The sequence below is a fragment of the Haliaeetus albicilla genome, chromosome 5, assembly GCF_947461875.1.
Source record: "Haliaeetus albicilla chromosome 5, bHalAlb1.1, whole genome shotgun sequence".
Taxonomy (NCBI): domain Eukaryota; kingdom Metazoa; phylum Chordata; class Aves; order Accipitriformes; family Accipitridae; genus Haliaeetus; species Haliaeetus albicilla.
Window position 1 is genome coordinate 30,903,533 of NC_091487.1, and position 23,060 is coordinate 30,926,592.

Genomic DNA, 23,060 nt, shown 5'->3' on the forward strand with positions numbered 1-23,060 from the left:
TGTGAACATTTTAATCATGATGTGTGGATAGAATATACAAGAGAAAAAAAATACAATGGTGTGCCAAAATAGAAAATATTTTGTGTAATTTATGAAGCCAACATGATAAAAGATGATCAAACTTTTTATTTTAATTATAATTTATTAATGTTATAATATTTAAGTGCCAAATACTTCTAGTTACACAGTATGCAGGAATACTAAATACATCTATACTTCTGTTAGTTACATTTCCTTTGTAACCATTACTTACATGGAAAAGGGAGTGAAACCAGCTTTTTGATGAGGGGTGAATCTAGTGGTCATGAAAGTTACAGAACTTTAACTTATAGTACATTTGTATGAAAATAAAAAAATTGAGTTGGTGCTTAAAGGAAGCACTGAAACTCAGTTTGAATTTATATTTCTGTTTTTCTGTCTTCTCCTAGGTCTGGCACAATGCTACATAATTCAAAGTGATTACCTAGACAGTCTTGTATAAGTTTCCATTACTTTATCTTCAGTCAGTTATAAAAAATATTGACTATTCTAGAAAGATTTGTGCTGGGTCAATAAAGCTGCATCTGAATTTGAAGGTTCCACTTTATGTTTAGCTGTATCTTTCCAATAGGTACGTAGGGTATAGGAGAAATAGGAAATACTTTCCAACTAATTTGAATATTGCGACATCAGAAAACGACATCAGAACACTGCTGTTGGTATGCTCTTGATGGCTTCACCATCTTTTGTAAAATGCTTTAGTCAGTCTTGCATCTTCCTAGCTTTCTGCCACTTTGTCAAGCACAAACAGAGGGGCAAGAATTCTGTTCCTGTTTGTTTCCACGATGCAACCATTTAGCACCATTTCATCCAAAATGATGTGCACTCTGTCCAAATTGAACATGATCTAGAAACATTTCAAGTTAAGTATATTTTGAACAATATGAAGATAATTCAGAGAAAATCTTAGGCACCTTAGTCTTTAATCAAGGTTTACAAAAATAGTTATTTCTTAATTTATTCTAGTTTATTTGGCTGTTTGCTTTAATGGAGCTAGGGGAACAGTTCAACTGACACTTTTTTCTGACCACAGAGATGTCAGAAGTTTGTGATAGAGAAGTTGAAGCCCCAGCAGTATCACATCCTCGAAGATTACCACACAGTAACAGAAGCAAGGTAAACTTGAACTTAGATGTAGATGGTTAATTTTGCTGCCTGCCTGAGTACACATATTGCTTGAATATAAAATGTTATTGAGGGATAACAATCTTGAATGTGACAATGCAGATATTCTGCATTTCTTAGAAAAGTAATTGTCAAATTCTTAAAATTTGATTCTTAAATTTTCCTTACCCTAAGTTACTAACACTATTTGATCTGCCTGAAAATAGCTTAAGAGGAATACACTGGTATGTAAAGTTGAGTCATTGATATAGTAATAAATCTCATAAAGAAGAGCAAAAGTAAATAAATGGTTCATATTTTAAATACTTTCTAAAAGATACTTACAATCTCTAATGTTCACCTAAAGGAAAATAATCTGAAACAATATGAATTGGTACTGTTGTGATATATGAAATTTGTCCATAACCATGTCTGTCTTTCCTTAACATTATCTAACAGCATCTGTCTCAAAAAAAAAAAAAAAAAAAAAAAAAAAGGCGGCAGGCCTTACTCTGGTGTTAAGCAGCAGGCATTCTTCTGCATACCTTAGTGTTTTGTGCATCCACTGAACAACTGCCAAGGGTTACTTAGTGAAAAAAGACTCTTATGTTGCCATTTATCACTAGAACTTGAAATGGAAATAGGCATAGCAAAAAAGCCTGCTGGGTACATCTGTTATGTTTCACTGACATACATATACAGATGCGTGAATAACCCTTCATCTGCCTTGCTCTCCACCTGTTGCTGCTCTTTAAATGTGTTCTTTGCTGTGCTCAACGGATCGGCTTTGCCTTAATTTTGCTCCTTCTAGCTCTTGCCTGTGTATTGAGGACTCCTGCAGTTGAGCTAGTAAGATACTTTACAGTAACTTTGAAATACATCTTTCAATACTTTTTTTCAACTTAGATACGAGACTCTCAAGTGCCTTCTCTGCCCATTATGCTATTTTTGATGCTATGGCAGGGGGGTTGGAACTAGATAATCTTGGAGGTCCCTTCCAACCCAAACCATTCTATGATTCTATGGTTTGAGCTCAGCAAGACAACGTGGGTTTGCTCCTGTCCTTGTATTTATGTTAGTGGACTTCCATTCTAATCAGTGGAGTTGCGAGAGCCAGGTTTTTGAATGCATCAATGTTTTCCTCTGCTCGGCATGATAAAACTAAAGTCTCATTTTCTGAACATGACCACTCTGTCCCACGGGTTCTAGTGGATCTAACTACAGCAGTCTGCCCTACTGCTCTGCCAAAGAGCAGGAACAGTGGGAGTACTAACTGTTTATGTATATGACAACAGCTGAGGAGCCACATATATTTGTATACATTTGTTCCTCCTAGGTGGTAAATGCGAGTGGTGGGGAGACAACACCTTAACGCACCAGAGCTGCAACAATGTGAGCTCATGGAAGTGAACAGTCTTAAGTCTGAATTCAAGAAACGGATTCAAGTTAAGTAACATTGAACATCTCCATGCCTAGTTTTTTAGCACCTGGCTTTGAGAAGTGAATTCCTTAATCTGAGTTAGGTGCCTTATTTTCCCTGCGGTGAGTGGTAAAAGCCAGACCCATCAAACAATTCACAGGTTCTAGAGAACCAGGGCTGAAGCCAGTACTTGGGAATGCAGAGAGGAATTTTTCTGTGATCCTTTCTCTCAGAGTCAGAAGCCCAAGTCATTACTTCAGGTAATGATGACTGGCTCAGGCTTTTCTAAAATGTCACAGTAGAGATGCTGCCTGCCTGAAAACTGTAGAGGATGGAAGCTGAGCCTGTCCTCAGCCTGGGGAATTCCAAACCCACCTTCTTCCATGGGCAAGCTTAGCTGAGTTAGTAGCAGCTGCACTGGCTGCCTTCTACTTAAGGTTCTGCTGTCTGCAGAAGTTCTTGAGTACGACGGTCTAGCCCAGTGATGACAGAAGCTTAAGGTTATGTCCCTGTCTTGGTGATTGCCTCTGCTGCATACATTAAAGCAAGAAGAGGGGCACAGAGTGTCTCATGTCAGCCTTGTGTGTGACCACCTTTCTAAGAGATGAAAAGTAGAAGCTTGAACTTGTTCAGGCTGAACTGTAGGATGAACCTGTATGGTCAAGTTGATGAGATTACAGCTGGCAGGCTGTCACCTTCCGCTGCCATTTCAAATTGCCGTAAGTGCTCTGGGCTGAACTCAGTGCTACCGTGTATTTGTGCAGAAGGGTAAACAATTGCATTGCTGCTCCAACAAATGCATTCTGCTTGGCCAAGAGCAAAGCATATCTAGGTATGTGTAGTAGCAGAATTCAGGCCCCCAACTAACTTTACTACTCATTACTGTTATGTGAGGAAGAGAAACTATAGCTGTCAACAGGATCTCGGGTACATCCATGGTTCATCAGATAGCTTCTGATTTGCTGGCCTAAACTTAACCACCTAATTTAATTCTAAGTTGTATTTTAAATACCAGATTTTTTCCTGAGTCTGACCGCAGGCCTGAATTGCTTCTAAAAATCAGACTCATGCCTTTAATCCTGAGGAGCACTACTGTCCTTAAAACTTCAGCTGTCTCTGTTTCTGTGGTTCCAGAGACAAAGGTAGTTGTTTTACTTTCCTTGGCAGGTTGAAGACGTGAGACAAATTTCTCCTTATGGTATACTTTCAAAGTAAATCAGTCTTTACACAAGTATTTTAATCTGAGAAGTTAGGATTTCTTTAGTCCAGTAATGTGAGAATTTTTAGGAAGACAGCTCTTCTGCTGCTTAGTTCACCTCTGGCACTGCTCTACACAGGGTGAGAGGATCTGTTAATGAAGTTAGATAACATTCCATTCAGGTTTCAACAAGTGATAAAGCCAACTCCCCTGGCTTTTAAATTTTACACTCTACCCCTGATTCACAGTGCTCCAGTTCCCATGGTGGGGTGAGAGCTCCCGTCTCTCCCGGCTTTCCTCTTCCTTTGAGAGTCCCAAGGATCTAAAACCCAGAAGCCTGGGTCAATGAGGATCAGTGATGATGCAGGAACTTGTCCCTCCCACCTTATTTTTCTGTATTGCCTTGTTTAAGAAAACATTTAAAACACACTTAGCACTGCTTTTTCCCCTGCTGCATTTCCTGAAGAGCTGATACCATGTCAAAGGAAAACTGCACCCACACCCCAGTATCTTGTAGCTGTTCCACTCAAACCCAGTATGTTTAAATGAGACATCAATTCCCCTGCAGGGCTGTTCCAGGTTATTTCAAAACTGGCTTACTCCATTACAGAAAACAGTGGTATCATTTCTGTCCATCTGTAACCTGTTAATCTCACAGTCATCATTCCAGAACCAGTGATTCCACCTGCAGTTTGAACGGGGATACTAATACCATTCTGGAAAGATCTATCATCTTGATTTTGGAAAGTCCCAAAGCATTCTTTATGCACTACCCTTAACCTTACATCCTGGCTTCCTTTTTCTGTTCCCTTCCCACCTTCCTTTACCATGCTGATTTTGGCAAGCAGTCAGACTGCACAGGGAGCAACCTTGGTGTTTTTCCCTTGCCTGTAAGTCTCATGACTCTGCTCTATGGTTACATCTTGTCATACAGGCATTGCTTAGCCATTCACGTCTGAATGCCCTGCCCAGTGAGGGGTATGTATCTCTGATCCTCAGCAAGGCTCAACCTCCCCACCTGTCACTTGTTTGGCAAGTGACCCCAAATTTCAGGGTTTAAAGCCCTGAAGTCATAGATCCACACCCAGCTGAAAAGCAGCAAAGCAAACCAGTTTGAGCAACTGGCAGCAGGATATTCAGTGTGCACACTGCCATGTGCTCCACCCAGAGCTGTCATTTAAGGTTCTGCTTCCAGTAAGAATCCTGGCTGCCCACAAAAGAGGTTTAAGGGACTTTCACTAGATCTGTGCAGAAGCTAACCCGAGTTTTTAAACAAGTATGCAGAAGAAAACATGTATTAATCTCTGCATGTGTAGCTAAAAGTCTGTAATAAAAGTATTCAGAGCACCCAGTTAGGAAATGCTCTTAACAATTTGTCAGCCTAAGCAAAAGGTGAGCCCTTACTGTCTTTGGTTTACAGGTTTCAGTCAATGCTGTTGTGGCTGCGTACCTAGCAGTAGAAGTAAATGGCTCCTACTGCAACTGGTATTTAAATGTGATGCTGGCTTTTGGTAACTTTAAGAGCTGCCCTTATGAAAGACATTAAAACAAAAACATTCCCCAAAACATTATATAGGGAGATGGTTAAGCAGGGGAGAGGGGAAGGAGGAGGAAAGGAAAAAGGCTCGTTTAGGACCTGCATGTGATAAATAAATAACTTCTTCATATAAAGACATTTTAAGTAAGTTATCTCAGGATTTTCCAGGCATGTAATTAAGGGTGTGTACAGGCTTAAGAGATGATAAAGTGCAGCCAGCCTTGTGGTCAGGTAACACACCCAGGAGCACAAACAAAAGCTTAATAAATTACAGCACGGGTACTTATGGGGGCAGATGGTTTGCTACTGAATATACAGCATTACAAAACTTCAATTTCCATCCTGGACATTCATCTTCAACTAAAGATTAGTTGGAGTTCCTTCTTTTTTTAATCTAGAGTCACACATTCCGACTTTATCTTTTCTAACATTGGCTTTAAGTAAATTTTAGCCTATCTAATGGCAGGCAAATTTTAGGCACTGAAACCCATTTAATGCTTTCTGACCATTTCTTCCTTAGACAATTATGCTGACATTAAATAGGAGAGAAATGGTGCCTTCAAGTTCTGTGATATTCTATAACAACAGTTTTAAGCTAATCTTTATAGGTTTCCATTTCATCCACTTATTTTACAGTACAAACTCAAGTGTATCCTTATAAATTCTCAGAATAAATTAATCATTCAGTTTTCTTACTACTTAAATGCACTGTATTCTGAAAGTGTTATTCCATGGGGGATTGAAGAATACAGTTGATTCACATGAAGCATTCCCTATATTAAAGCTTTTTATCTATCCTACGAGCACCAGCAGCTAGTTGCAATGGAATGTAATGGGTTTTTTTGGCTCAAGACAACATTCTTCAAATGCTTGGTCCTAGAGCACCCTGTCTTCTCCCTCCCCTCCCACAAGGGGAACGTAAGTATCTGTTTCTTCTGTAAGTTCATAATGTGTCTTCAAGTAAGCCTTGCTTCACAAGTTCAAGCAATAGAAAAGTCAACCTTTTGTAATTTTAGAAACTCTCATGCTTACCAGCATATCGTTCCCTACAAAGCTGCTGTGGTAACACTTGTGTTTTTTATAGTCTCTTTGTCATCACCACACCAAGCAAGTAGCTCCTCCACCATCCAAGCTGGACTTTTAAAGCTACAGAAAATCCCACCCACTTATTTCACACACAGAAGTGACGCTCATCTAGAGCTATTAACAGATTAGGAAGCAAGACCCCTAGGACAATTTCAGTACTTGTTCATGCAACTGGCCCAACCACACTACTTACAGATATTTTAAAAACAAACCAAACAACTTTAGAAATGTTATGTCATTCTGTCATAGGTACCCTTCTGTATGTGACTGACTCTCAGAATGAAAGTGGACATCATAGAATGGCTAAATGCTTTACAATTTACCCATAAAAGCTTCTGTAAAAACCATGGCTACTCTAAAGCAGTTACTTAATTGGCTAGTAGCTCATCGGTGTTCGTTTTTGCAGTATGCATGAGATGATAACTTTGCAAGTGTTCATGCATTGTTTAGCATCACACACCTATGTCATACATAGATATAAACACTACGTATGAATCCTGCTGGGCAGGATTCAGACTGGACCCAGTCTCTGCCTTGTGTTCAAGGTGCCCTTCCTGACAGCTGACTCCAGGCTCAGGCCATGATGCAAGCTATGATGCCCGTGCCCTGGGTGAATTCAGGTGTTTGGACCTAAATGAAAGCTGGAGTCCCACAGTAGCAGAAGCTGCTTTGCCAGGAATACTGGGATAATGCACTGCAGCTGGGGAAGCTTTAAGAATCAGTGCACATGCTGCAGGCTTAGCATGGGCTCCAGGAACATTTCAATTGCATGATGGTCTCAGCCTTTAGATTTAATTGGGGTTTGCTCTGTGCATGGGTGAATAGCCTTTAATGATTATGATCTGTTTTTCATGGGTTTTGATTTCATGTAATTTCCTACTATTTTTTTCATGTTAGTAAACACTACTTTCTATAAAGAACAGCCACTATCACTTTTGAAATAAACTTCCTATGGATCTGTACACAAAAATAATAGCACACAGACAGGAAATCGTGACAGTCTCCCGCCAGATACTCCATATACAAAGATTCTGTGAATACTATTTGGTGTTTGCTGTTACAGACCTTCAGACATTACTTCCTCCATCAGGTATGTTGCATCCAAGCTAACTGTACTGAATATAAGAGTCACCATAAGACTATTTGGCAAAGAAAATGGTTTAATCCCAGGTGGGGATATTACCTTACACACTACGAAAGGCATATTGATGGATTATTGCTTGCACTGCATTAACATCTAAGACACTTGTAATCCCAATCTTATATTGTTCTTCTAGGCCTGCTATTCAAGCGGTTATAAAAAATAAATACAATCCTGAACAACCCACTTCTTCATTGTTACATCTCTGCTTTACATTTAATGTTGAGGGTATCTCACTTCATTTCAACTATTTTAGGTATCCTCTCAACTTGTGAAAAGCTCTTCTTCCTAAATGGGAGAATTATTTTGTGCATATACAGAAGTAAAATATTTATTTTAAAATTGTTCCTGAAATGTATAATGTAGAAAAGTGCATTTCTGAATGGAAAAATTACGTACATCATTCATATGTCATACATGTTGAGAAGAGACATATCAGACATGAGCTTTTCCAGTATTATCAATTAAGATAGTAATGCACACTCCTATTTTCCAAATATTTATATTTATAGCCTCATGCAGATGAGACCCATGTAGAAGATGAATTTCTACAGGAATCATTCAGACACTGTATTGCATCTGTTGCAAACATTAGTGTTGGCATATAATGCAACTTCTCTAAACTATGCAGACTAGCACTGTATGCAGAAGTGTGCTGTATAGGCAGCAGCCTTTCTCAGCTATTAAATGGACTGCTGGTAATAACTTTGTGTCTAACTACAGGAAATTCCTCTCGGTGTGAAAACAATGACCAGAGACAGGCAGAATTTAGAATCATCAGTACTCCAAACAATCTAAGATAAAAAGAATCGGGTAACTGCAGACTCAAAGTACACCATATGGAAACACAGAGGACTATTTTATGTATAATTACTGAATAGGTCTGGTTAGTCTCTAATTCAGTAAACCTAATACACCAGTACACATAGTTCTAATCCTTAACTATAATAACTGAATACAAAAAATGTAGTTATACAATCGCTCAGAGACCTTAAGAGTCCCTTTATGATAAAATTTCATTATTGCTCTTTTATAATAAGTGAATTTAGGAGCGTTACATTAATACCACAGCATTTTGTGAATTTCAGGAAGGAAATACACATATATAGATACACAATACATACATATATATTTAAGTTCAGTAAATGAGACAGAGTTCTAGCACATAGCAAGCATTAAAATATTTGCAAAAGTGAAATTAATTTCCTTTTGGGTTTTTACAGAATTTGTTCTATGTATGTACTAATTCTTAATTAAGGTAATTAAACTACATTACAGTATTTGATTCCAGGGTGACAACTGTATTTCGGTTGTATAATTGAAACTCTGTACCAGTAGATCTGCATTAAACCAACAACAAATATAGGCATAAGGATTGCTGGAGTAGAGTGAGCAGGCAGTAGGATTGGAAGAACTGAGGAGGAAGACTGACTGTGCTACATTCTCCTGGTTTAGTTTTCTTTGAATTCAGTATTGTATTTTATTTACTTGTTATTTGTGTTTAATTGTTCAGGGCTGTATTCTAGTATTTGTTTCTATTTGGTTTTAGTCCATTTTCTTAATAGATTTTAGTTAATACCTTGCAAATCATACACATGAAAATACAGCTGTGTAACGAGAGGGGTGGGAAAAGAAAAAGGTATCTGTGGCAATGCCTTGTTTCCTAAATTTCCTCCTCCCAGGCCTTTCTCTATTTCCATTGATACAGAAAGTAAAACTCACCTAGACTTTCATGAAGCAAGATCAAAGCACAAATCTAATCTTATAATGATGCTGCTGCTATTTGGCTCAAGACACAGCTGTAACATTCAGTTCTTATTACAGCAGTCACTTTAGTATCTATTTTATTGTAAAGTTAAAGAAGAAAGTAAAACCCTGAAGTAGTTCAGCCTGAAAGTTCCCCCATGAATATAACTTTTCATGTCTAGGTGTTAATGGTACTTAGTTCTCTCTAAGCAAGCTCTCCCTGTTTTACTTGAAATGGTTCCAGGCTTATCTTAATGACCAAAGATTTAAATAGGTGACCCTCACTGAACATCAGCCATGCTTTCAGAAAGGTGCCAAAATGGTGCTACTTACTGTAAGTGCAAAATTTGTGAAACCTCTGCATTGTCTTCACTGTTTGACAGTCAGTGCTGTGAAGACAGCGTGAACTGGAATGTACACAAAAAAGAGATAGACAAATGGATTTCTGATACTGAAAAGGATACATCTAATTCACTCTGCAAGAAAAAGAGATAGACAACCATTAGTAACAGTTTGGTCTCTCATCTCATAGTCATTAAACATTACACATCCCTTTGGAGGATAAAGAAAGTCTTCAAAATGATGATACAAAATTTTAGGTCGATTCAGATTTCTGTTCTGGACTGTACAATTACATGCTCTTTCCTGCAACACTGCTTTGCCTTTGATGTGCTACCTGCCTCTGTAACAAAAGCTAATGTTCTGAAATTTTTACTTAGAAAAACCCACTGAGGTCACCCACAAGTAACAATTTGAATATATGCAATGCCATCTGAATGAGTGGGTGGAAAACCAGCATCGCTAATCATGGCAACTCCAGCCCTACATTTTCTCTTCCTCCTTCTGCAAAAACAGGATGTTAATGCCAAGTTTACAATTTTTATAAAAACAGTTAAAAATGTTGCTGCAGATCATTTCAACAGCAAAATCTAGATGTCGTATGTACCCATGGTGGTGGTAGCCATGGCTGGATAGATTAAGAGAGGGAAGTCATCTCCAAGCTTTGGACCCTTAGCACTTCAACTATTCTCCAGCCCCAGCAACACAATTCTTCACATAGTCATTGTTTCCCTTCTAGTCTTGGCCTAAATTACCCCAAGTAGTTTTATTCATTTAACCAAAATGTCTGAGTTAGAAGCCCTTGTGGTCTCTCTGCAGTCAACAGAAGAGATGGGTATCTTCAACAGTTGACTCGGCACACTTGAGGCATGACTCACTTTCTCGAGATACTCATCGGTCTCCACTGCCGGTAATGGGAGCTTAGGATGACCAAACTTCTAACTCAGGCGCCTTGGTTAAATGTCTAAATGTAGAAACAATTAATCACAGCCTCACCAGTTAAGATCTTGCACAGTTCGGGTGGAGCTTGCCCAGTCTCTGCTGAAAGAGGGAATCTTTATCTGCTACCAGGGGAATGCAGCTTGCTAACATGGTTTCGATTCTAACCCTGGTTTTAGGCAGTTTCCACTGGTAAAATTGCTGCTACTTCTATGGTTTAAAGATGCTCTAAATTGGACTAGTTCCAGTCTACAGGCCTCCGCTGAGTGACTCTGCCATTCTTCAATTCGAAATTTTTTACGCATCACAAAAATTGTATTTTAAGACCCCAATCAGTTTAAGTTTCCTCAGCATTAAAAAGCAGTTGAAAACATTGGAATACGTATTCTGAACAGGATGCAGTTTTCCCTGGGTAGCCATATAAAAGCGAAGGGGACTCAGAATTACATCTCACAAGCAACTTTGAAAGCTTTCCCCCTAATTCTGTTAATGTTTGTTCTGATATCTGAATTGAAGCTCTGTAAACTCCATTAGATAAAAATAGAGTATGTGAGAATGTTTAAAGCTCACAAGCCTAAATATAATAGATGACAAAATGCCCCGCCAGAGCAGGACAGATGTTCTGTCCTTTCCCAGAGTGCTGTCTCTGTTGTCATCATCATAAATTGGGATTCTGCTAAAATTCTGCAAATCCTACACATTAATCCATAATAGTACAGACTTATACTTTCTTGCTCTGTGGTTTTCTGCCAGAAACCCCAGATAGAATTATAGCCCTCTTCTTCAGTGCTCTGCCATTTATCATGTTATATGCTATTAAAAATAGAACCACAGAATGGCATGAGATTTCTTTAACCACCCCTCTTTTAGGTTCCCCTAGTTTCAGACCTGAAATGCTATGGAAAAATACAAACAAACAGCTCTGGTATGATGAATTCAGCAAATTTCTAACAACTGTCAGTGGTCGAGTTACATACATGGTCAAGGAATGACACATATTACATTTATAAGAACTAAATCTATTTTTGTTCTGCCTCAAGTGAAGAAAATAAAACTTTAGAAGTGGTTGGCAACTATTAGCTCAATTAGATAAATAAGATGTGACTAAATTTTATTCTGCATTCCTGTGCTGCCAGGATCAAACTCCATTTCTGGTGATCACTGCTTAGGTTGGCACTGCAATCATAACAATTTAAAGAGACAAATTTGAACTTTTAAGTATAGTCAGAAAGTGATATACTTAGTACCAGTAGCTTCAAGAGGCTGGTGTGACATTAGTTGAGATAATGGCCTAAAACATTTGTCAGGCATCTAAACAGTGAGGGGTGCAGACGACTTTTTCAAGCATGTCCTTGAATTCACAGAGGGAGCTCTGCCACATCTGCTGTGGTACTAGGACTAGGAAACCAGTTACAGACCCTGCATACTGATCTCTTGTATGTATAATTACCAATGTAATACCCTCAAGCACATGGACTACAGAGGAAACTCTATCCAGTCCTCTTTTCTGAGAGGGATATCCAACACATTTCAGCATAGATAAACTGAAAATGTGCCAAAGTATGATTTCAGGCAAACTTGTTTCTAACAAGGTTATTAGAAACCCTATATTAAATAGCACATGTTCTAACCAGGATTATAATGCTGCATTTTCAAACTTTGTAAGAACAAGCAAACAAAAAAATCTCCCACCAAAAGGAGCAGTGTCATTTTAACTGGAGCCATGTCTGATGTTGAATCCTTAATGAAATGACTATATAATAGCTGTTTTATCAGATATCCACTGTTGCATGACAACAATATGGGGAGCTCAAGTACAGACTGGTTTTTGAGGCTTCATTTGCTCCATCCTTCTGATCTTGTTCAGTGAGAGTGACGTCAGCTCCCTGCTTAATGCTTACACCATCTTTATCATGAATGAAGTTCATTTGGGGGATGTAATGCTAAGAACTGAAAAAAAAAACCTGTAAAGAAAAACCTCTTTATTTATTTAAAATGCATAAAATGCCACTGGCTAATTTAAGAGTAGATGACCCAAAGAAACCCCTGAGTATAAGCATATAAAAACATGCTTTTCTAAGAGAAATATTTCTGGTATTCCTTGTCTGATGATTTATAACCCACGTATACTTTTACTTCTCTGAAAAATCAACTAATATTGCCTTTTTTTTTTTTTAGTTTCTCCTCCCCCTAGTAGTCATGCTAAATTAAAAATGCTAAATGAATATGAAAAAAAAATTCTCCTGTGATTTATTCCCTGAAATGAAACAGTCACTAAAGCTTTGAAAGAGAAGAAATATTTCACAATAGATTCAATGTCTCACTCACCACTCTACTGAAGTATTTGTCCAAAACTTCCACAAAATTATGAATTAGTTCATATACTGCCATCTCATTCTGAAATTAAAGTAAAAACAAGTGAATATTAAATGAATAGCTAGAAAATGTAATAGTATTCTTTGTGTTATTTCAGTTTGTGGTGTATGAAAAGCAACTAGAAAATAATAAGACCTACAATAAAGTGCACAAGCTCAGGCCACCATAGCGAGAGGAGGTGCGGTTACCCAGCAGAGGTACGGAGAGCAGGGGAGTGCGCAGGGGCAGAAGCTTCAGGCCAGCCACACAAGTAACCGCCGCAGTACCCAATAGATTTGTCTCACCTGGGCTGCTGCCAGCCCTTTGCATCCTTTGTTCCACCATCACCCAGGTTAGATACACAGGTAGATCAGCATGGGTAGGCATAGCCTAGTTAGCTGTAAGTCACACCAGCCAGCTGCAGCACAGAGCCAGGCTATGCTGCAGCAGTATAGATGGGTGATTTTTGCAGCAAAGCCAAAAGAACTTGCCCCAGATTGCATGCCATTCTAACCCTGACTTGAAAACACTGTGATGTTCAGCAGCTACCTTCCACACCACCCTGCTAAGGTCTCCAATAGTAAGCTTCAAATTAACTTCTGAGAACCAGGAATCAATGTCGACACTAAAGCCTTGCAGGCTCAGCCTGAATGCATGAAATAACAGCACTTGTCAATTTTCAGATACCTTTTTTTTTTTTCCCCCCTTTTTCTTAAAATACAGGAAATTGGCATCTTTATAGCTGACAGTATGGGAATTTTTTCTCTGGCCAAGGAGGTTAAAAAACAGCGGGCAGTTGGGAAGTCACCACAGATGAGACAGCTGATCTGGCTGTGATGCTAACATTTGTTGAGGAACCCCACACCACACAAATTTCTGTTTAATCAAACATAAATTTAGAAAGCAGAATCAGTACAAGGCTCAGGAAGACTGCCTCATGACAACAGTTCAGTCTACTGTTATAGACTGAAGTCAAACATACCACATTTTCTTTTATACCTCTTTTTATTTCACAGAAATAAAAATGAGGGGTTTTTGCAATGACTCCTTGAAATTCTCTAATTGCTATTGCAAAATTCCATACTGGAAGAAGACTTGAGCTCTTGCCCATGATAATCACTACAAGCTTTCATTCCAAGAGGGTATACAATTTCTTACCTCTGTCTCGTTGATGCCAACGACTACAAAAAGGGCTGCATACTGTCGGTATACCAGCTTAAAGTCCTTATACTCAATGAAAGAGCACTAGGCAGAAACAAAATTAGTCAAATATAGTAGTTGCCATTTAAGCATACGACAGTATTAAGCACAGAGTGCTCAAAGACTCTAAGCTTTCATGTTTGTAAGGCCCACAAAGAACAATGGATTTCCCAAGCTCCACCAAACCATTTTGAAATATTGACTTCAAAGAAATTTAGTAGGGTAACTATTACACAAAACTTTTCATCTGCTGGCAGAAAACATGCTACCACTTTTTAAATAGGAAAACTGGAATATACAGAACCAAAGTGACTTGTTCGGGGTTATAAGGTAGTCAATACTTCCCCTAAATTTTCATTTGGAAGCACTTCCAAAAGAGACAACCTGAAGGTCATTTTCAGATTTTAAAAATGATCGATATTTTTACATAAACTTTAAGAGTATTAGACTTCCAGACCCAGGGGGGGAAATTCACGTCTTTCACAATAAGACAGGAGCCAGCAGATGGTGCTGTTATACACTGCTTTACAAGATGCTTCCTCTTTTTTTTAAGTATCATTTTGCTCAGTCCTTGAAATGGCAGCATACCGTTAGTTCTTTTGGTGAAGTTTCTGTCTGGAGATGCTCTTGCAAGAGCAGTATGGAGGAGGTTAATTTCTTTAGTCACTGTCAAGTCTGTGAACTAATGTACTTTACAGGAACTGCTATTTTTTCTGAGGTTTTCTAGAATGAAATGTGAGGACCACTGTTCAAAGACACATGTAATTAATGAAAAATAAAGAAGCTGACCTCAGAACACAAACCAAAAAACTCCACTCACAGTCCAAGTCACAGATTTCTCCTCCAATGCAAGTCAATGTGCTCAAAAGTTTTTCTAAGTTTGGTACTTTTCTTAAAGAACCAATGGCTCAATTAAGTGAGCCATGAAAATATCAACTTTCATCTAAGGAATTTTCCAACTTCTGAGTTTTCTGACCTTCTTGCAGAAAGTGTGAACACTTTTTTTGGAATAAAAATGCATAATACAGACGCCTAAAAATTTGTGTTCCCCAAACCCCCTGTGTTTTAGATAGTATTTTCATGATTTAGAATCCTCTCTCATAAGTAAGTTTTTTGTTTAAACTTGGAGCTGTCAGTACTATCCCTACTACCTCTTCAGGCAAAGAAGCAGTAATCTCTCTTTATCGATCTCTACCAGAAAAACAGTAACAGGATAAAATAATTTTTTTCTGGACTTCTGAGCTTCTTCAAACAAACAGGAGGAATCTTCATGACAGCGATATACAAAACTCCAAAATCTCTGTAAGCCCCAGAAAAACATATTTATTCAATGCAGAATAACAGTTCAACTGACTGAACCCATAATCTAGAAACACAGTCTTTTTCTTCATGGGTACAAATGAAATAATGACCTGCAATGGAAACTTATGTGTTTTCAGAATTATTGACATGAAAGATGTGAGATGTTGATAAAGTAAAATGGCTAGGGGAAAAAGTACAAAACTTACTTGATCCTTTGAACGGGAGAGACAGTTTTTAATTATTTCAGCTTCCAGCATTGCCCTTTTATTAATTTCTACATGCTCGTAATACCTAGAGAGCCTTGTTTGACCTTGTTTGTTTACCATAAGAAAAAATTTTATCATTTCTTTTTTGTTGATCTCAGTGATTGATTTGACTATCGGGCACAGGAATCAAGAAGAGTATTTCTGTGAGGAAGAAAAAAAAAAAAAGTAGTATACATAAGAGTTATAAAAGACTTCCTAAAAGCTAGCCAGCCCAGATCCGCATATATTTAAGACTGAGTTTATTGCCAAAACATAGAATATAGGAAAAAAATCTCTAATCTTTTGCATGCATCCCATGAGTAAAATGGCATTTTTTTTCCCAAACAAGTAATCACACACTATCTAATAAATAATAGCTTTCACATTATCAGGCAATTTAATTTGTCTGTAGGATTTGGGGAATTGGAGGAGTAAACAATTAATTCTTCAACACCATAAATCTGTTCACCATTTTCTTCTCATATGCTAACTGACTGCTTTGAGAACATTATCAGAAATTTGCCCAATACCAAAACATAAAATTAACACAGCTCATAAGAGCAAAATTGGTCTATGAGCATCTTTTTTTTTTTTTTTCTGACTTGTATTTAACAATTTCATTCATAACATCCTGACACCAGATTGAAGAGAGAGAAGACAAAGGGAAACACATGGGCCACAAGACATGACCATTTCTTTAATGCAGAACGAGAGCCTCCTAAATATTTAGGTGTCAGCAGCATCAGCACACATTTTGTACTGGACAAGGAGCCGCTCAAATCTGTTTTCTCTCGTCTAATTTCCCATACTGATGCAAAAGGTAGATTCTCCACTCAATGACAACTAAGTGTGGGTCTTTGATAGCTAAGGAGAAACCGGATCACATTAATTACTCAAAACAGCTTAATCTCAAACTATATAAATATTAATCCACACAATGCCACTGAAATATAGTTGTAGACTATAAATATGCCACATGCAATGTACAGTGAAAAGGGCTATTAAAAAGCGCACAGCATATATCAGAATCTGCTTCCTAAACAACTGAAATCTTTCATGTTTTGAAAAGCATGCAAAATAAGGTAGCTGCAGAAGTAATTTTTTGAAATAGAAGTTCTGGGTATTTTCTTTAATGCCAGAAAGCAGTCACTGTAATGTTTTCCATCTGACTCTCTATTTGGATCGCAGATTTATTGGCCCAAATGCTCTTGAGGTTTATGCACTGGAAGTACAGCAACTACTGCAAAAGCTATTTCTTTATTCCAGTTCTGAAGAGTTGCTCCTTGCCTGGTGCAAATATTCTCTCCTAAAGTCTCACACCTCCTGTGAGAAGGTCCAAGCTGAAAAAAACATATCAGGAATCTGCAGAACAATACAGTGTAGATGTTTGTGTAAAACCAGTGTATCTTAATTGCAGAAGAGCAAAAGGGGGAAAAAAGTACAAAACCCAAAATAGGTCTCTGAGGCAGCAACCTCATAGACATTTAAACATATGCTGATTTTTTTATAACAAGGCAAGCTGCATAGGTGCTGCCTCATATTATTAGCAACTGGAATAAACTGGCTACACACCATTCATGGGTGATAACATCTACATCTTTCATGACAGTGATACAAAAAATCCTGATACGCGGTGCTGACATTAATTATTGCTTACTTCCGATTCATATTGGTCACCTAATTACTTTCTGAAAGAAAAGCCACCTCTATTATCATCACTTGGATCTCAAGAAAGTTATCCTGTTTCCTCAGTGTACTGTGGTTTACTCCATATACAAAGAAGTTTAGATTTCTATACCAAATATGTCTTCACTAATTACACTCGATTCTGAGAATTCATTTCTTAACTAAGTGACACCTCCAGGGAAGAGGAGTCCAGGATCAATCCTCAGGACAAAAGAATCTGTTTGGAAGCGTGACAGTCTCAGAGCTTTCTCACCTCTGCCAGGCACAGTGAAGTCTCTTCACGTCCAGAAGAGGAGCGTGCTTTTCTTGATTCGCTCTGACAGAAGAGTCATGGACGCTGGTCAGTGCTCGTCCCCTGCACCCCGAGCTTCTGAACCTAGTGCAAGTTGGTCTCTGAGAAAGAATGAACCAGGTAATTAAGACAAAAAAGGGCCTAGATGGAAATGTATGACAGGATCTGCACTGTTGGATGGCAGCTTAGGCTGCCATTTATGACTAAATGGGAGAGTACCATCTATAGGATCTTCTCTGCATTTATTATGTGGCTTTTTTTTCTCCCCTGTTGTATTTCGCATGGGTGCTTGCAGTTAGAGTTTCAATAAGAAGAGATGTCTTAATATTTTGAGGCATAAAGAAAGGTAATGACTTAATCATTTTTTGATACAAACCTTCCAAGAAGTAAGGATAAGAATCAACGACTCCTTCCAGCTCAGAATGAGGCACTCTAGCAAGGGCCAACCTCACGAGCAAAAGAAACCTGAAGCTCTAAAGCTACTAGAAAAAGGGTTGTGGTCTGAAAGAGGAACAACCTAAGAAATGCTGCCCATTGTCTTAACGAAAAAAATAGCAAGCTCAGACGCAGGAGACCAAAAGCTATGCATGTTGTTCCTACCAACTGGAAAACATGTCTGTCCAAGCTAAACAGATAATGACAGCGACATAGACAGCTTTTCTTTTTTCTTGTCAGTTTTATGCTTCATCTTTGTGTTTGATACTGCTGAAGCATGAAGTAATAGTCCTCTGTTTTGAACAAGTTGTTTCCAAGCTATTTTAATAATTTAGTCATAAATGGTACTGAGGAGTGCAAGTCCTGCTCTCAGAAATCAGCAAGTTGCACAAATCCATCCTAGAAGAGTAAAAACCTGAGGCTGAACATGTCTGCAGATATTCAAGTGGGACCTGAGAACGGGAGGACAGTAAAACTACCCCAGGAGCACTGACAGAGCTGTTGTACTTTGAGTTACTGTTAAGCAGTATATAATAGAAAAAAATATATGAAGAATTGATATGTATGGATCCTATTGCAGGATTGGCCCCTAATCCTAATTATTTATTAACCTAATCTTTCTACATGGTTAATCCCTTTCTGATGTTATGACTATTGTATCTGTGTGTACTCTTATGAATGGCCTGGATTGTTTTACATATGAAAATACTTCAGACCAGATTTTATTTTTGTTAATCCTCGCAAATGCTTTTACCCAGAACAGATATAAAATAAAATGAATCAAGTTGTAACAGAGGTAGAACCATAGCAGTACTCAAATGTGCTATCTGTAATTTATGAGACAATCGTTATCCACAGTATTAGAACAGGTGATTAACATCCATAGGAAAGAGGTCCACTAGTATCATTAGTCATTTCTGTATTTTCCCACCAGCCCCAAAGATAACTTCCAAAATTTTAGCCATAAATTTTGCTCACATAAACAGCAGTACAAGCACACAGTCTTGTGCAGAAACACTGGAATACATTTACATGTACAAATAATAATTTTTAAAAAATTTACAAAAAGCATGCAAGCATAGCTGTGGAATCTGACTTTGAGAATAACACCAGTGTTAAAAATATCCTAAGGGTTTTTTTATTTCCTTTAAAAATAATTCTGAAAAAAAATCACTTGGAGAAATAAAAACATTTGCTTGCACAACTTAGGCAAAAAAAGGAAATTACTGAGTTTTGTTTCTAATAAAGTTTATTTATTCTCCTTTCATCTTGGCTTTCAGATACATACATGTTAAAATTAGGTTTGCATGTATAAGATGTAAAGAAACCTGTGAAGTATAATAAACAAACAAAAAGCATATCTGTGCATGTTGATGGATGGAGAAACTCCCATTCCTTCAAGTTCTCTGTATTTGAGAAGCTACCTTTTATGATCAATAATCGGTACTCTACTTACGAAGATAGCTCCATTTCTTCTAATACAACTCTTACGTGCTTGTCTGTGCATTCTCACGCACACGCCTGCGTGTATCCATGCACATACACACAAATTACCATGCTTTTATGCATACAGAATCAAATGGTTCAAGGGAATTGGTGACAAGATGCAAGCCTTTCACATCTCTGCCATTATTTTGCTCATTTTAGTAATGAGAAGACATTACTATCTGAAGGCTGTTTGTCAGAAATGAATAGGCTGTCTCATTCCAGGTCACTGGACAACTATCTGCATCACAAATGCACTTAGGAACAGAAGACTGGAAGGGACTATCGAGATCCTGATGGACTGTCAAGTCCAGCTCTCCCCATCACAGTCAACCATGCATTTTGTCCAGAATAGCCTATGGTATATGCTTTGTGCATACCCAATCTGCAAAACACCTACAAAACTCTATGACAGATTGAAGACTCCCTAGAAACAAAAAACTCAGAAGGTATCACTTGGGGAAGATGTAAAAAGTCTTGAAATTGCAAACTTTCCTTCAAAAGAAATTACCTTCCGGAGTGACTGAGTAGACTCTCCTTTATTTCCTTTACAAAGTATTTCTTCTGCAAGGATAATTTGGCATGCACACAAATGACATACAGTTTAACTACTGTGATTTAAATACGCACTGTTAACACCGTGTTAGATCTCACCCTCATTAAAGTATCTCTCACAGATAAGTATCTATGAGAGAAAACTGGTACCATGATTGGCTTGTGTGACTCACACTGCTAGACTGATGGAGTATGACTTATAATACAATGGGTTTAACTCCTTCTAAACCAGCACACATACAGAAGACTAAGGACCCCGGCTCATGAAGAGAGAGAGATGCTTCTTGATTTTACTGCCCCCAAGCAGGCTCACCCCCCCTGCCTGTACAGGTAACTCCAGCCTTGTATTTCAAGACAAACCGAGACCTGCTGGTTTGCTTCAAAATGCTGAAACAGAAACCATGATGGTTCAGAAACTGCTTCCAGGACGTGCCAGCTCTGCAGGCTGCATAACCACATGAGACACCTCAAAGTAAGCTGTCCCTGTTTGTGAGTCACACCCCTAAATGCTGTCTTTTCTTTGTCTTTACTGGTTGAGACCTCGTAGAGAGGCAAAGCCTGCAATACCTGTTCTGTGGATAAAAAGGTCTTAAGTTTCCAGCGTGGCCAACCCAGCAGATTCTACATGTAGTAATATAAAACATATTTCAAACATAATTCTAATTACTGCTCCAGTAGATACAAGCACTTGACATTAATTTATTTTGTCAAAGATTTCACCAATATTTATACATACTCTGACAGATAAATTATAAAAAACCTGTGTTTGAGACTTCTTGCAGTACAGTTATAATTCAAATTAGATGTGTGTCTCTCAAGCTAAAACCACTCTACTCAATGTCCACAGTTTTAGAAGCATTTTAGTTATTGTACTATAACAACATTTTGCAACATTCTAGGGCTCTCAGGTAAAATGTAAATAAAAGATCAAATCTAGCAAACTACGTGACTATGTTTTTAGAGAACTGCTTCACCAAGACTTAAAAATAAATGATAGAACTATAAGCAAATAATTTGCTGCACTGTCCAACTCTAAACATCGGTTTTCTGGATGCAGAGGTGTAATGGCACTTTACACATGTACTAAATGTAGATACCCTTGCTCTTCCTACTTTTGTTCTGACCATGGACAAGGCTTTAATAAAAATCATATACAGTGTTAATAATATTTATCAGTAACAGTAATTTTTGTATTCTAGATCTTATGATTGTGCACATTATAAATCATCCAAAGATGAAACAACCGTATCTATGTGGCTTTAAAATAAAATAGTGTTCAACTTCAGGATCAGGGATTTTAAAAAAGCAACCTTACTAATCTAGGGAAGTCAGGGAGGAAGGAAGGAGTAAAAAAGTTTTCCTTTGCTGTTGAGTTGTCAGAATGCTGGCTGAATATAGTAACGGAATTAAATTGCAGTAACTCCCATATACTCAAGAATGAGGAATGTCCCGTAAGATTGGAGCTCAACAAAAGGCTGAACTGGTTATGAGGTAAGTCTTAATTTTTAGTTATGATCTGATACTGTCCATAGACAATGAAAAAAAAAAATCAGCTGAGGTGGAAAGGAGCTGGATTTGGATTGGCTAATCTGTATGGAATCAGGAAGACAGCAGGATGAAATTTTAGTAGGAAATGATTTAACAGAGAAGAAAGGAAGGACTGGATAAACCAACTGAAATACCAACACACACCTGAGGAAAGATTAGGAGAGAAAGGAAACACCAGTAATGAGACAAGCAGTATTTATTTTTTCAGTAATTAACAAAATTCCAGCTCTGTCAAGAATGAGCCCTGTTCAGGAAACTATCCTTTTTTTTTACTGAATGAGTACAGCATATAAATATTTTGAAGAGAGGCAAAACCAAACCCCTACCCTACTTACAATGGGTGACCTACAGCTCATGTCAAATAGGATGTGATGATAATTTGTAAATATTGCATTGCAGAGCAGTGTTTTGCAACGGAGGTAATTTCACCATATCCAAACTACAGCGTCAAACACAGCACTGCTGTCACAGATAAAAGCGAGCCAGACAAAATAAACCAGTCATTTCTTGCAAAACTTTCCTCACGTGGAAAAGACTTCTGAATAACAAACATTGTGCACCTGCCCTTCTCATCAAGGAGGGCATACATCGCACACACGCCTGACTACGGAGATACTGTGAAGATGACCGCTCATTTAAAAAAAGATCAGCCAACGGCCAGAGACATACCATAAATCTAAGAAACCTATTCTAAAGCCACCTTCTTGTGGGGCCAATTTAGCGCGCCATTAAACCGCGCTGAGAGACTGAGGCGTCTGAACTCCCGGTGTGCTGTTCGCACGCCGGTCTCGGTCTCGGTCTCGGCCCCGGGCACGGAGGCGTTCCCGCGGACCCTCCCGAGGGCCGTGGACCCTCCCGCGGCGCACAGCCGCCGCGGCGCCGGCGCCCCAACCCTCCACCGCCCCAGCGAAGCGCCACCGCTTCCGCTTTTCGCTTCAGAGCGGACGGAAACCGCCCGGCCCGGCTGCGCTCCCCCGCGGCGGCGGCCGGGCCCGGGTCCGGGTCCGGGTCCGCCAGCCCCGACAACCATCCCGCCTGGGGCCGGGCCTCCCCCCTCCTCGCGGCGGCGGCGGCGGCTGCCGACGGCGGGCTGCCCCGGAGCGGGCGGAGGCAGCGCGACAGAGACGGAGGGAGACAGCGGCAGGGCCAGCGGCCCCACGGCTGCTCCCCCGGCCGATGTGCCGCCACCTCAGGCCCGGGAGGGGGCTCCCGGCCCCGGCCCGCTCCCCGCCCCCGGGGCACGGCGCTCACCTCCCCTCCTGCGCATGCGCACTCCGCCGCCTTGCCCGTGCGGGAGGAGGAAGCCGAGGGGAGCGATTTCCCGGCATGCAGCGCGCTGCTCCCCCTCTCTCCCCTCCCCTCCCCGCCTGGCCACGGGTGGGTGGGCCGACGGCTCGGCGGCTGTAAT

The 23,060-nt window shown here is 39.2% G+C and overlaps 1 protein-coding gene across 3 annotated transcripts; it reads right to left on the minus strand.

The window, feature by feature from the left end:
* Window positions 1-122: 122 nt before the first annotated feature.
* AP4S1 (adaptor related protein complex 4 subunit sigma 1) lies at window positions 123-22,996 on the minus strand. 3 transcript variants are annotated; one of them, XM_069784052.1, is made up of 7 exons: window positions 22,904-22,996; window positions 17,591-17,730; window positions 15,613-15,813; window positions 14,063-14,149; window positions 12,878-12,946; window positions 9,736-9,747; window positions 123-886 (listed from the first exon to the last, which is right to left on the minus strand). In XM_069784052.1, the coding sequence occupies exons 3-7, from the start codon at window positions 15,748-15,750 to the stop codon at window positions 758-760; spliced, it is 435 nt and encodes a 144-aa protein (XP_069640153.1). In that variant the 5' UTR covers window positions 15,751-15,813; window positions 17,591-17,730; window positions 22,904-22,996; the 3' UTR covers window positions 123-757. The 3 variants fall into 3 exon arrangements, with proteins under 3 accessions (XP_069640153.1, XP_069640151.1, XP_069640152.1); XM_069784050.1 differs by having other exon boundaries at window positions 9,724-9,747; XM_069784051.1 differs by lacking the exon at window positions 22,904-22,996 and adding an exon at window positions 22,338-22,884 and having other exon boundaries at window positions 9,724-9,747.
* Window positions 22,997-23,060: the final 64 nt, after the last annotated feature.

Bases quoted from the DNA above. Each gene is read 5' to 3' on its own strand.
- AP4S1 (XM_069784050.1), bottom strand. From the start codon at position 15,750: ATGATAAAATTTTTTCTTATGGTAAACAAACAAGGTCAAACAAGGCTC. The intron at 12,947-14,062 runs GTAAGAAATTGT...CTTTAATTTCAG, and splicing joins TTGGCATCAACGAGACAGAG to AATGAGATGGCAGTATATGA. The intron at 887-9,723 runs GTATCAGAAATC...AAATGTTTCTAG, and splicing joins AATTAGATGTATCCTTTTCA to ATCATGTTCAATTTGGACAG.